Below are 16,121 nucleotides of genomic sequence, written 5' to 3'. Positions count from 1 at the left end.
CGACTGGTCCAAAGGGAAATCCCGGCGAAGCTGATTGGTCAGCGTAGCAACTTCAGTGACGTGATGGAATTCCCTTGTCGGTGAAGAGGGGTTTCCTTAGTCGGTTGCTAGGGATACGGATGTTGGACAAGGCGGCTTTTGAAGTCCTTCCTGGGTTCCTGTAGTTAGGATGAGTTTCAGAGTTTGGATGTGTTGACCCGATGGCTTGTTGTTGAAGCGGTTGCACAAGCAGATCGGGGGTCGAGCCGGCAGCAAGTGAAGGTCGCGGCCTGCTCCGTGATGTAACGAGGCTTCCGGCGAGGCGATGTAACGGCCACAGCACGAGAAGAGCGACATCCGGGCAGCGACGGCGGTGACGACTGGCAAAGATGACCGGCAAAAGACGACGATGAAAATCCTTTGTTCAAAGTTTTATAGGCTTTGGTAGAGGCTGGGTCTACACAATGCTTGTACAATCAGATAAGGTGCGGGGTGGAGTCACACCCCAATTCTGCCCTCTAGGAGGCCGGGTTGACACCTGGTGTGGGTGCTGCTTTGATAGCATAGTGGTTAAAATAAAGTCTTATAACATCAACACTTTTCATAGTATGGTTTCTTTATATAAACCAATGCATTTGAAATGTTCCTAGCTTTCAATCAATACCAAACATGAAATATTTCACAAACATTCTGTAGATTTCATTTGTCACTGAGGGCTATTACTCAATAACTATCCATAACAGTTTTGTTAAACACATGGAACATGTACACACAAAAACCTACAGAAACATAAAGCAAACGTACATTACTCAAATAAACTGTTTTACTTAAATGTCCATTAAACTTTGGAAGTGTTTCTGATCGCTTCTGTGTCTGCCTGAGAATGTGTATTCCTTGCAGACGCCAAAGGGCACGCGAACCAAAAGGTACTTCTCAAAAACCGGTTTGGTGGGTTTTTTATTGTAGAGCCTCTTATTGTTTTAAGGTGTAAAGTTAATTACCACGCAACTGTGATGTTGACTGGCTAGTTATCCTGTGGATTGCCTTTTGCTGGGTGCCTGTGGATTGCTTTGAAAATGAAATCAATCTCAGACTTGTAGGCACCAACCAATCTTTTAAGGATAACATGGTCTGTGACTTGTTCGGTTCTGGAACGATCCGTTGACTCCCCACAATAGGATACAGGTTCATTTTGTTCTTCAAAAATCATCCGAGAGTTGTTGTCATAGCAACAGGTCTGGTAGCTCTAACCTGCTCAGGAGCAGGCGTATTTCATATAAACAGGATTAAATCAGGTCATTTCAAGCAAAGGTAATTCTGAAAGGTAATGCTGACAATTTCTTACAGTTGTAACCTATAGAATACATACGCTGGGGAAAATAGAAAAATAGTAAAAAAAAAAATTTATTTATATATAATTAGAAGTTTTAATTTTTTTAAATGAAACTGTTATGCAATCTACACTCTGAAATAAAAGTACAAAACTGTCACAGGGGTGTTCTCTCCCCAAGGGGTTCAAATAGAACATTAATTAATATGAAGTTTTTAGATATGTACTATTTTAAGGTCCCGACTGAGATTTAATACACTTTGTGTATGATAATGGACATGGCCAATATTCTCATTTCTTAAGGAAAGGAATAATAATTTATGCAGTCAAGCACAAGTTTTTACAGATAATTTGGCAGTCATTTGATGCTTCGCAAAAGTTGCAGAGACCTTTACCAATATCAAAATGCTTTTTTGATGCAAAATTAATTTAAATAGCCAGTTTTTTAAAAACTTGAATAGGCCTACTATAATAAAGAAAATTTGCTCTAAAAGTAAAACTAAATAAATTGCTAAACGCTCTTTACACATGAAAGAGTAAAGCATACAGCCCACAACAGATGAGTAAAGTTATTGTGTGTCATATTTAACAAACCATTTACTACGAATTTTATGTAATTTTGCTCACATAGATAATTGAATATTAATCAGATGATGTCATTACGCTGATGTAGTGTCAGCCAATTGTTGCATTGCTGATCATGATTTAGAGAATAGATAGATCTGTCCACAACACGCGCAGCTATCTCAGATCAGTTCATCCAGACATTTTAATCTGATTCGCGAACTTGGTTAAAGAACCAAATTAGCCAGAGATCAGTTATCAAGATTAAAAGATCCAGAATCTGTCAAATCATCTTAGATCATTTAAGCAAGGTACGAAGAACAGACCCCAGGTGTGGGAAGATGTTCTGTTGTTAATATGTTCGCATGTTAAAATAAATCAGTATTTTAAATATATAAAATTTAATGTGTTCGACACAAAATAGACTCAATTTGATAGAGCATTCTCAATAGAGTAATTTTTTATTTATTTAAATTAAATAATAATTGAATATTAATCTGACCAGTAAACAATTAATATTTGGTTAACGAGCTGCGGTTGTCGGTTGGCAAGTTATCCGAAACGAGCATCCCTAATTTAAACCGTTTCTGTCTTCTGTTAAACACAAAGCACCCATTAACTTATATAGTAAGAGAAAAATTACTATGTTAGTCAATGGGTGCTGGTTACCAGCATTGATCATACTATCTTCCTTTGTGTTAAACAGAAGAAAGCAACTCAAATGTAAGGGGTGATTAAATAATGACAAAATTTTGACTATTGGCTGAGCTATCCCTTTAATGGACTCGCCTGACCTTGTCACAATGTGTCTCCAAAATATAGCAAACCACACAACCTTTTGCACATTAAGTCCTCTTCATTCCATTTATCTCGAGTCTCTGTCCTCACAATTTTGGCTAAAGCTGACCTGCAGACGCAGCATATTTTGTCTGCGCATGTGCCCACAGTTTAATAGCACTAATGGAGGTGGAAGTGAGGTGTGGGGGTTTGTTGCTGTGCATTTGTCTATTAAAGAGCCTGTTCCTCTTTGAGAATAATGAAACTCAAGTGCTTCACTCTCTGCATTGTTACATCAATGCAGAAATTCTACAGAGTGGGTTGACCAGTCATGCTTATTTTGGAGACGGGGGTGTCAACTGAATATCCCACTCAGATGCCTCAGTCGTAAAACAGAAGCTTGAATCTGGGCTGCTGTGTTGCATTCAGGGCTACACAGAGGATCTTAGTGCCTTTGTTGTGTTCCTTTAGGAACAAATGTTTTGTTTAAGGCTGCCGTGTGACACTGGGATATGAAGAAATGTGCAGCTCATGTAAGGTCCCGCTTGATTTTGATTATGGCAGAAATTGTATGTTTTGTTGTGTTATTTGGCACCACTGCACATTTTTGTCATACAAATTGTGACCGCTGCACATTATAGGAAGGTAATGACTTAGGAGGAGTCATCAAGACATCATGAAAAGCATTGTTCACGTTTTTTTTGTCACTTTGTGCTGCTGGCTCAATTGTAAAACCTGAATGACATTCATTGTGAATGCTTCATCTTGCATAGTGGATTCATCTGGTTATGAAGATGAAATATCGTACTGAAATGCTATAAACAGTGTATTTTTTTTCCTCAAAATTAAGATTAAATGCTTTCAAACATGCACAACGTGTCTATAAGGCTGCACAATATATAGTTTCAGCATCGATATATTAATGTGTGTATCCATTATAGTCACAGGATATGCAATGTTAAGTTGGCATTATAATTGATCAAGAATTGAGAATACATGAGGTTTGTGAATTCATAGCAAAGTATGACCATAACAGAATGAAACTTTATCATTTGCATTTGTTTTAAAGACAATTCAGGAAAGTGTAGAGCAATCGGGCACAAAAACGTAAAGCATTTGTAATTTTATTGAAGGATAATTTCACTGAATTATTAATACAATAAAGACTACAGAGTTATTTTACATCTAAATCTTATTTTATATGAATACTGTTTGACTGTACAGAAAACCATAAACTGCTTATTTAACTTTTTTCTTTGCTCTGTTATTATTCTTGCTTGCAATTTCTTTGTTGTTATTTTTATACATTATTCACACCCTTACAAAATTAACCCGACCAATCTTAATTAAGTTTTTCCTAAATAGAGCTATTTAAGCCAGTTGGTGTAATTGTATTCATATCGAAATATTTTTTGCTGTTAACATCGCAATAAATGTCACAGAAAAACATAATAGTGCAATGTCAGATTTTTCAAATATCGTGCAGCCCTAATGTTTAGTATAGATACCAGTCGATTGACTCTTATAAACTGGCTCTTTTTGGTGAATCGCAAAATTATGATCCTATTCCAACAATAAAAACAACAACAACAAAAACATTCTGCATTGATTAATTTAACATGTGGTATTAAAGTGACCATTGTAGTTTGAATCCAGATTGAGTGACTCTTGTTAGTTGGTTCTTTTTTAGTTAATCAGAAATATAGCATTGGACTAGTCTAGTTTACTGCCAAAATAAATGGCTCTTGAGTCTATTCTTGTTTTCTTTGAGTTATTCACTAAACAAACAGGAGAGCACATGACACGAGAAAGCACCACAAGCCATGCGCTCACGTAAAAAAGGACAAGAAAAAGCAGCCAATGAGAGAACTCAGTAACAAAGCGAACCACTATAGCACATGGCCACAATGTAAACAAAGAGCCACATGCTTAGACAACACCAACATAGACACGTGTACACGATAAATGAAAGCATCTTACCGTGCCCTCACACATGCAATGCACATTTTTCATCCCAGTGCCAACTGAAACCAACTAGATTGAGATGCTGAGAATGAAACAGTGCGATGCTGTTAGAACAAACATAAACACAGGTGCTAGAGTGCGTGTCCCAAGCATGCCCAGACCTCGGGCCATAAGCAGCCTGAGCACAGTCATGATGGTGCTCATACAAAGACGCACAGTGACTGAAAAGGAGGAGCACAACATACAGGACAAGACAGAACTAGTGTCTGGACTAGTGTCTGGAATTTACAAGACCGGGGTGGCAGAACCCTGATAATTCCTGAGTTGGTTCATTTTATTGAATCAAACACAGAGAACAGTGTTACTGCTTTCCCTGAAGAAATGCTGCTTATGATCACCAAACCAGTGCAAAGAACTCTGACATCAAATGGGTTTTCTTCAAAAAATTCTCTCTCTCTCTCTCGCTTACACACTCAGACACACACACTCACTCTGTTTCTATTCCACAATGAGTGAGTGCGATACTCATTTTTAATTGCGTGTAACCCAATCAGGCCAAGCCAGGTCCCTTGATGATGTATTCAAGCGTGTCTTCATCACAAGGACAAATGAGTGCGCAGACAGCAATATAACCAACTGTTACCGCTTCCTGTTTTTTCCCCTTCTCTCTCTCTCTCTCTCTCTCTTTCCTTCATTACTCCAAGCGGACAGATGCCATTACCCATCCTACATAACGAGGCCCGTAATGAAGCGCCAGGACCATTTTTTGTCACGCACAAATAGTATCATGCTCAAAAACAGTTGATTAAAGAGCTGATGTGCTGCAATGATCGCTCGCCGACCCCGTTTCACGGCGCTGACGTTGTGAAGGAGCAATTCCAAGTTTCCTTTCACAGTCCTGAGCTGGACTTCAGAGCGCCGAGAACTACTTCTCGATCCGGCGAGAGATATTTGAAAAGATACACATGATTAAAGAAAGAAAATTGATCCAATTTGAAGCAAAAGCATGCATGATTACTGTCGAGTCCATCATCATCACGATTGAGTGTCATGGAGTGTGTTGTGTGTGTTGCGGCACTCGAGGTGCGACCCAAATGGGGATCAAATTATGGCACTACACCGAGAGAGTGCATTAAAGCATGCGTGGCGTGTAGGTGTGCTCTCGCTGGAGATTAAATTAAGATACTGAGAGTAAGAGTGCATTATGTTTCATCGCCCTCACAGAGAACATTGTGTGTATGAGGAAAGCTCTTCTTCTGATTTGCAGCGTATGGGTGAGAGAGAATAGTCATTTTTGAAATGTCATCCAGATTAAAGGCGAGGGGACTGATATGCAGAGGTTTTAAAATGCCCGTGGTGCAGTTTGTCCTGTGTCCTCTGTACCGTGGTAAAAGTGTACTCTACCTTGTCCTCTCGTATTTATCACTAACTCTAGGGAAAAAAAAAATCTGAATGCTTCGACTTGGTATGATAAAGTTGGATCGCCGCAAGATAAAGGCAAAGATATTTACAGTATTAGACGGAGGTATGTGTAAATTTGACTGTTGAGAATGGTGGATTTACAAGGTGGAAGTTATGTGTTAAAGCTTAAGACAGAGTAGAGCAGGTAAAGTCACTCTACTTTTGTCCTTCATTTGAGTTAAACAAGGGATTTTATTTATGTATTGGTTTATTTTTTCCCATAGCCATAGATTGCCGTTGTTCAAAAATGAACATATTACTAGAAAATGTAATTTGATTAGATTCACAAGCTCTAAAAAACAAAACAAAATGAACATGTTAATGAACAGACCTACAGTTGCAATCAGAATTATAAAACTCCTTTGAAATGTTTTTTTCTTTTTTAAATATTTCCCAAATGATGTTTAACAGAGTAAGGACATTTACACAGTATGTCTGATAATATTTTTCTACTGGAGAAAGTCTTTTTAGCTTTATTTCGACTAGAATAAGAAAATATTACAAAATAAACAATTGTCAAAAAAGTGATTTAAAAATCAAACTCGCACAAAATTTACATAATTTGTCATTCATTTATTCGGATAATAGTCTCTTTATTAATCTGGGGGGTTGCCACCGTGGAATGAACTGCCAACTGATCCAGCATATGTTTTACGCAGCAAATGCCCTTCCAGCTGCAACCCATTGCTGGAAAACACCCATACCCTCTCATTCACACACATAGCCATGTAAACTCTACACAGAAATGCCTACTGACCCAGGCGAGGCTCGAACCAGTGACGTTCTTGCTGTGATGTGACAGCACAACCCACTACCCACCAAAAAGTGTTATTTATGAGAGGCTTGTTTTTGAGAACTCATTTTTGAGAAAAGACTTTATTTGTGAGATGCAAATGCACAAGTTCGAGATGAACTAATCTTATTACGAGTTGAAAATGAGATTAAGTGTATTAGAAATGCAAATAAACAATTTACAATTGTGACAGTTTAAAATGCGCCGAAAAGTACTTTTGTTTCAATAATAAGACAAATAAAAATATAATTTATGAGATACCAAGGCCCAATCCTAATTCTACCCCTTAGCCCTTACCTCTTCCTCTTGTTTGCGTGTTCACGTGGAGGGGTAGGGGTGTCCAAATTCTCTTTATTGTGAGAGCGTAGGGCTAAGGGGAAGGGCTAGATAGCCTTCCAAAGAGAGATTTTTCAGGACCACACTCGAAACCAAGGGGTAAGAACATTTCCCAGAATACACCTGCCACAACGGCTGCATAGCTGCATCCGGAAGTCAGGATATGCTCAAATTAGTATTGTTTGTCATTATTATTATGAATTTTTACAACAAGCAAACATATGTTTTAATATATTCATAACCGCATTCGTGTTTTAATGTCATATTTAAAAAAAAAAAAAAAAATGCAACCCCCCCCACCCCCCACTAAATTTCGCTATAATAACTAATAATAACATTGATGAATATGCCCAGAGTGTAAATGCACAGTACAGTTATGAGCTTATTGCTACATTAGATTATGATAACATAATACTGTTGCCTTCAGTGATTTCCTGAAGATAAATACCAAAAATTAATGCAACTGGAATAACTACAGCAGTCACCATCGTCTGATCTCATATGAAGCAAGAGCTCACAATGACAAATGTAGTGGTGTCCTTTTTCTTAGGGGTAAATTTTGAAGCCCTTAACCCTTCACACTCTGTTTGATGGGTAGGGGTACAACAATAAAATTGGGATTGGGCCTAAGTTGTAATTTGTAAAAAAAAAAAAAAAAAAAAAAAAAAAAAAACAATTTTGATAATTTAAAATGGACCAAAAAGTACTTTAGTTTTAAAAGAAGACTAATGAAAATTTAGTTTATGAGATACTAAATCATAATTATAAAAAATATTTTCAATTGTGACAATTTAAAAATGGCCAAAACATATTTTTGTTTTAAAACATAAGACAGAAATATAATGTATGAGATACTACATTGTAATTATAAAAAAACAGATCTAAAATTGTGACAATTAAAAACGGACCAAAAAGTACTTTAGTTTCAAAAATAAAACAAAAATATAATTTTTGAGATACTAAATCATAATTGTAAAAAATATAATTGGTGACAAAAAGAGGATATTAATCTACTGCTTTTAGAAAATGTAATTAGTAATAAATATTGTTTTTCCATAATCATGAAAAATTTTCCACCTTTTGTCATAGTCAAAAAATTACCCCACTTATTACTTGTGCCACTTGTGGTATAATTGACTAATTCATTTTTATTATAAGACAGGGAAAAAATCTAATATTTGTTGAGCATATTTTATTTTTGTGCATATTTTACATTCGTTACATACCCCAAAGCCACATTTGGCTGAACCACATACTGTACATATTTGCATTCAAGCACTTTGATGAAGTATCTTTGAGCTGTGAATCATAGGGCCATGGTGTTTATATTTGCTCCAAAGGAAACTAGTCCAATGCCTAGCATGCCACATTTACTTGTTAAGAGTGGCTTTAATGATTAATTGCATTCAGATACATTTACAAGACAATTGCATGAATTGAATGTGAATTCACTCTGTAGGAACTAAGTGGTGAAATTGTTGTGAGGAGAGTTGTGTTCTCAAATGAATGCAGACTCTAATTGGAGCGTCAGTTCCTGACTCAGAAGAGCAACAGGATGTGTAATCTGCTTAGGCTGGTGGAGAGCTGGGCCGACAGCGCTGTGTTAATTGTTTAGCGTGTTTGAGATTGAGGTAGTGGAAGCTTTGGGCTGTCTCCTGGCACTCTCTAATGAAGCTGAGGAAATAAAGGACCCCGAGTCCCAACAACACTGTGCAATTGCGTAATCTGACTTCGTATGGAAAGGGACAAAGAGACTGCAGGCGCTCCACTAATAAAAAACACCTACACAATAAACACTTAAAGGTCTGTTAATTTAACACAATTTCTTTCCATTTGTAAGTCGATGGGAATTGTTGTTAAAAATAGGACTCTAGCAATATACTGCAGTTGTGTGGGTGATGCCATTTGATGTATGATAGAGGCTGCAGGTTTGTAATGAATATTCATTTAGCAGTAGAGATAAACCTTTTCTTCTGGATGGTGACCTACATCTTAATTTAATGGATTATATATTTAAAAAAAAAATAGGGCAAGGTTTTTATGTAGTACTTGTTAAAAAAATGTAAACTTGCAAGAGTTTAAAATAATTAAATGATTAAAAGAAGTTTAAAAAGCCTAAATAACAAGTCCTGCATATGCTTTTTTAACTTGAAGGTTTAGTAATGACATTTTAAATTAGAAAGAAAGAAAGAAAGAACACACTTTACAATAAGATTCAGGCCCAGATTGGCTAATCAGGAGGACCGGGAGAATTCCTGGTGGGCCGGTCCATTTTTTTGGCCGCGAGGGCCGGTGTCCCTAGCTGCTTGCACTCTCAGCAGTGCAAACACACTCTTTTCATTTATTCATGTATTTGACCATAGCCTCACTCTTTTTATTCATTATTTTGTCGCAGCTCCGCTCTTTTTATTTTTTTTTCTCGCAGACCCGTGAGCAAAATGCAGCCAACAGGGTAATGATTACGTAATAGTAAATCATCATTCGACCCCAAACACTGGCACCTAAGTGAATATATGAATTTAAATAATTAATATTAATGAATAATACACCTGCTCAATAAAAATCTGATGATTCACTAGTTAATAAGTCTGATATAATTTGATCAGAAATTTTAAAGGGGGAGAAAAAGATCGTGGTGAGTCACAGTGCAATATATATTTTTCTTCCCAACACAACAGTGCTATTGTGGTCCAGTGGTCAGCGCGTGTCACTACGCCGCCAACCCGTGTTCGAATCTCACCTGAATATGCATTAATATATTATTTTTATTGTTAAGACATATAATACTGTTAGGGTTGTTGAACATTTGAAGTTTTAAAGCAGCTGTTATCTTGAAAAAGACGCAGTAGTGTCATTAGAAACTGAATTGGAAATGACCTTATTTTAATAGTCAGTCGTGAACTGAGGTGGGCCGGTCTAAGGCTTGAAACTCCAGGGCTGAAAAGGAGTCCCACTCCAGCCCTGATAAGATTCATTAGTTAATGCATTTACTAACATGAAGTAATCATGAAAAACAATTGTACAGCATTTATTAATCGTAACTGAACATTTACTAATGCATTATTAACATTCAAAAAACATAAAATTGTGTTGTTTCAACTCATTTTAAATGAGTGCATTTAAAACACATAGGCAAACATCTTTATCCTTATTTTCTTTCTGTCAGTCCTTTTTTAACAGAGTAAAAACCTCTTTTGTTTGCTTGTTTCAAAGCCCCTTTTTTTACTTGATTTTAACAGTTTTTAAATGTTATAAGACATGCTTGTTCATATTCATCCATCAGATGTTGCATTGTCTCATTACTGATGTGCTTCATCTAAATTGTTTTTTTCTCTCTGCAGTTGTGACTCAGAAAACCGTTACCTTGGCAACCCCCTCCGAGGAACCTGTTACTGTGAGTATGCTCTTACTCCAGCTCTAACCTTAAAGTAATCCCGTCGTTCCTTGAAAATTCATCTGACTCTACAGACACTTTCAAACTAAGAGGCTGGCTGTGGTCTGCCATTTAATAAAATTAGACTCAGTCAGGGCTTAAGATGTCAGAAAACCAGGACTAAATTGCTATGGGCTGACGTACAACCACACAAGATAAAAGCAGAGGATGAGATATACTTATTTGTTAGAAATCAAAAAGTAAAGATAGATCTCATGAACATCATCTGATGATCTTCTACAACTTCTTTTGAAGACAGACTATGTGTTCAAACTCAAAGCACTAGGGGGCAGTCTTGTTTTATATCAAAATCTGGTTGTTTCATATACATCTACACTCCTCTTTCATTTTTTTTTTTTTTTGCAATTACTATCAGCAGTCATCATGGAGTCTGAAAAGGCTAAATGCAGTCAGAAGCATTTAGGACATCAAATTTCACTCCGTTTGCAAATCCTGCCAGCATTATCCCCATTGTCATCAATCAGGATTAAATAAAGCCTTCAATTTATCAATCAATTTCCATCCACTCGGCTCTCTTTGCGTCTGTTGGATGGAGTGCGCTTGCTGACAGGCTTCCGGCCCAGAACACTGCCGTATATTCTCAGATAGTGTCCTGCAGAGGGAAGTGTTGCTGGAGAGGGGGTGAAATAAGAGTGTCAAGCCCGGTCAGAGTGAGTAAGTGAATGATTCCAACTAATTAAAGACACGAGCAGAAGTCTGGTGGATGTGGATCTAGTAGGCAGCATGAGCTCGCTTTCCTCACGCATGCAACGTTTGACTTGTGTATTTCCGGGGGCTGTGCGAGTAAGCATGTTCTATCACTGTTATTGACTCAGCCTCAGCGGAGATTGATCTTGTTAAAACAGACCTCCGGACCCAGTGGGATCTCTTGGTCATGCAAAACTTTCTCCCAACTGGTATACTCACATTCTGTAGGGTGACACCAGTTACATATCAGTGGGTAGTGTTGTTTTTTTTTTTTTTTAATACCCCGAGTTCACTGTTCTGCTGTTTAAATAAAATACATTACAATGATCTATAAATGTCTAAAGTCACACTATTAGCATTAGTGTTCAGTTCCAGTTTAATAAAAAAATGTTCTCATGTTCATGAATGTGGCCAATGTCAATGTGCTCAGCATGCGGTGTTTATATGGAAGTCCATAGAGTAGTAAGGTTTCTATGTAGCCAGTGGGGTTTCCATGTTTCACTGTGTCAGGTTTACAGTGCATCCAGAAAGTATTCATATTGCTTAACTTTCCACATTCTTTTATGTTACAGCCTTATTCCAAAATGGATTAAATTATTTCCTCAAAATTCTACACACAATACCCCATAAGAACAATGTGATTTGTTTTTTTAAATTGTTGCAAGTTTATTAAAAATTAAAAAGCTGCAAAAGCACATGTACATCCGTATTCACAGCCCTTTGTCGTGAAGCTCTAAACTGAGCTCAGGTACATTCTGTTTCTACTGATCATTCCTGAGATGTTTCAGCAGCTTAATTGGAGTTCACCTGTGGTAATTTCAGTTGATTGGATATGATTTGAAAAGGCATACACCTGTCTATATAAGGTCCCAGGGTTGACAGTGCATGTCAAAGCACAAATAAAGCATGAAGACAAAGGAATTGTCTGTAGACCTCTGAGACAGGATTGTCTTGAGGCACAAGGCTGAGGAAGGTTACAAAAAGATTTCTGAAAGTTCCAATAAGCACAGTGGCCTCCATCATACATAAGTAGAAAATGTTTGGAATCACCGGGCCCATCTAAGCTGAGTGATCTGGAGGAAAGGACCTTAGTCAGGGAGGTGATCAATAACCTAATGGCCACTCTGTCTGAGCTCCAGCGTTTTTTATTGGAGAGAGGAGATTCTTACAAAAGAACAAAAGGCATCTGAAGGACTCTCAGACCATAAGAAACAAAATTCTCTTGTCTGATAAGACTAAAAGTGAACCCTTTGTAGTGAATGCCAGGCGTTATGTTTGAAGAAAACCAGGCACCGCTCATCACCAGGTTAATACCATCCCTACAGTGAAGCATGGTGGTGGCAGCATCATGCTGTGGGGATGTTTTTCAGCAGCAGGAACTGGAAGACTGGTCAGGATAGAGGGAAAGATGAATGCAGCAATGTACAGAGACATCCTGAATGAAAACTTGCTTCAGAGTCCTCTTAACCTCAGACTGGGGTGACAGGCAGGACAATGACCCATCTTCCAGCAGGACAATGACCCAAAGCACACAGCCAAAATATCAATGAAGTGGCTTCACAACAACTCAGCAAATGTCCTTGAGTGGCCCAACAAGAGGCCAGACCTAAATCCTATTGAACATCTCTGGAGAGGTCTGAAAATGGCTGTACACCATTATTTCCCATCCAGTCTGATAGAGCTTGAGAGGTACTGCAAAAAGGAATGGGTGAAAATTCAGGTGTGAAAGACAGGTGTGCCAAGCTTGTAGCATCATATTCAAAAAGACTTGAGGCTGTAATTGCTGCCAAAGGTGCATCAACAAAGTATTGAGCAAAGGCTGTGAATACTTATGTACATGTGATTTTTCAAAAATTGCAACAATTTCAAGAAAACCTTTTTTACATTGTCATTATGGGGTATTGTGCGTAGAATTCTGAGGAAATAAATGGATTAAATCCATTTTGGAATAAGGCTGTAACATGAAAAAAAAAGTTAAGCTCTACGAATCCTTTCCGAATGCACTGTATGTGCCTGTGTTTTCACCAGAAATGTGTGTGATGCAACTAGAAGTAGCTCAAATTAACACTCATTTAAAGGTGCCCTATAATAAAAAAACTGGCTATACCAAGGCATAGTAAAATAATAAAAAATCAGTATATGGAAATGGGCATGCTGTGAGCCTCAGACACCACTGTTTCCTCATTCTCATGCAAATTACACGAGTGTAAAACTTTTATAGAGTAATAAATGAGCTTTTAAATCCGTTTCTGGAGATTTTTTTTAACTAACCAAAGCCATAAACCTACTATGTAGATATCGGATAACGATTTAACTTATTAAACCAATGCAGTATATGGCACCTTTATGGAAGAAAGAGGCAGGAAATGGGGAATGTTCCACAACTTTAATCATGAACGAAACACAAAACAAAAGTATCCATCTCAAGTTCCTTCACGGGTGTTAAACACTTCGGTCACCATGCACCGACTTCATTCTGCTCCCACGGCTCTCAGCACCGCCCCACATTTGTTACTAATACCAAGTCTACCAATCACAGATCTTGCCCTGTGTGGGATTTGGCCTGTCAACAAAACCATTAAGCAGCATAGCTTCAATGTTCATAAAAAATTACACAGTTAAAGTCAGAAAGCCACCCACTTTGAATTTTATTTTCTTTTTCAAATATTTCCCAAATTATGTATAACAGAGCAGGATATTTCTTTCACACCATTTGCTATTATGTTTTTTCTTCTGGAAAAAGTCTTATTTGTATTATTTCGGCTAGAAAAAAAAAAAAAAAACCTTTATCTGCTCCACTAGGGAAAAAAAAAATTGGATTGCATTTCTCAACTCCTAATGTCACTAGTTAACACACAATGCATTTATTTTTAACGCATCCCATAATTTCTAAAATATGAATCTTTACCAAAATGGTGGATATTTCGGTGTAAAGTAAAAGTACCAGAATTAATAAAACATTTTTGAATGCTAAATCATTTTTGTTTTTTGAAGTATGTCACAAAATATTTCATATGGTTATTTAAAATAAAATTTTAATGGCCTGCGGCCTCATGCCAACGCACACCTCCCACCAGTGCTGATATACAGCCATATCGCACTGCTACTCGTGTGATATTGCCCATTTATTATTAATTTTTTTTTCAATACTCATTTAATAACTTGTAACTTTGTTTCTGACATCGCTCTCAGACCAGCTGACATATGAAACTCACTGACATTCACTTCAGATTCACCATTCGGTTTCATTGCTGAGGAAGTTCAGCATATATCACATAAATGGTTTAAGAGCACGCTGCGGAGACCGTTCAAGCTTTGTCACCTATGGATAGTTGCATCTAAAAGTAATTTTGAAAGTGACAGTGTTCCTTCTGGAAGGATGATTTAAAGGAAAAGAAGGACTGATGATCACAGCAGCTGATCGGTGTCTGAAAGCTGCATAATCCTTCAAGCAAAAATATAGAAAATTAGCGAAACTATGGAGGCTTCATGTCACATCTGAATTGATTAAAAGCTTATGAAGACATCTTTCGAGTTGATGGGGAGTGAAAAAGATGTTTACAATGCCATATTGTGATTCACACAAACAGCTGTTCGACGCGAGACGCCTGTGGCAGCATTCAGTCATTTAACAGCCCAGGAGTTAAGAAAACAATCTAGACATTTCTTTGTCTTTGAAATTATGCTCGAAAGAGATGCCAAGACCTTGAAAAAGAATAAACCCACTGCAGCATAAAATGTCAGTTACAGATTTTGTAGTCTGAAACTTTTTGGGCCTACTTCTAGTTAAGATTAACAGGTTCTTTTATGTAACTAACAAGCCCAGATTTCAAATACTTGTAGACATCTTAAGAACAATTGAGCTTAATGAGAGTGTATGCTTATTAAAGCAATGACACACTCAGAAAGGGAGGTATTAATTTACTGCAATTAAAGTGACTGATGATTCATGTAGCTCTTCAAAGTAGCCCTCTTATTGAAAGAGTAAATGTGCTCCTCTTCTTTCAGTCTGTTCTATAAATGAAGCGTTTCAACCATTTACATGACAGAGAATTGCATGGTGTGGTTCATGTTCATATGTAATGTGATGATTAACAATAGGCTCTTTCATCTGAACAGATAACCTGCTGATTGATTACCAGTTCACCTTCAGTCTGCTTCAAGAAGATGACCAGCACTACACTGCCATTAACTTCATGGCCACTCCTGAACAGGTCAGTCATTATCTACTTATTTAACTCGTACTCAATCCGCCAAAACTAGCACTTCTTAGGCTGTTTTAAAGTCCAAGCTGCAGTTAGTGTTATATTAGAGCTACAGTGCATCCGGTAAGTATTCATAGTGCTTAGTTTTTTCCACATTTTTAATGTTAGTGCTTTATTCCAAAATGGATTAAATTCATTTATCTCCTCAATTCTACACACAATACCTTATAATGACACTGTGAAAAAAGATTTTTTGAAGTTGTTGCTAATTTATAAAAAATAAAAAAGCTGAAAAATCACATGTACATAAGTATTCACAGCCTTTGCCCAATACTTTGTTGATGCACCTTTGACAGAAATTACAGCCTTAAGTATTTTTGAAATACGATGCCACAAGCTTGGCACACCTGTCTTTGGGAATGTTTCCCATTCCTCTTTGCAGTACCTCTCAAGCTATATCAGGTTGGATGAGAAACGATGGTGGACAGCTATTTTCAGATATCTCCAGGGATGTTCAATTAAATTTAGGTCTGGGTTCTTGCTAGGCCACTCAACGACATTCACCGAGGT

General features: G+C 37.3%; 1 protein-coding gene across 1 annotated transcript in view; it reads left to right on the top strand.

The window, feature by feature from the left end:
* The window catches only part of atrnl1b (attractin-like 1b), a 172,790-nt gene that overhangs the window by 71,897 nt on the left and 84,772 nt on the right, over positions 1 to 16,121 (top strand). Inside the window, exons 21-22 of the mRNA XM_692563.11 lie at positions 10,547 to 10,599; positions 15,466 to 15,560. Of these exons, the coding sequence (XP_697655.5) occupies positions 10,547 to 10,599; positions 15,466 to 15,560 (148 nt within the window). The remainder of the gene's footprint in view (positions 1 to 10,546; positions 10,600 to 15,465; positions 15,561 to 16,121) is intronic.

Source organism: Danio rerio, chromosome 12 (genome assembly GCF_049306965.1).
Source record: "Danio rerio strain Tuebingen ecotype United States chromosome 12, GRCz12tu, whole genome shotgun sequence".
Lineage (NCBI taxonomy): Eukaryota > Metazoa > Chordata > Actinopteri > Cypriniformes > Danionidae > Danio > Danio rerio.
Note: the sequence above shows the minus strand (reverse complement) of the source record. Positions and strands in the feature narration are given on the sequence as shown.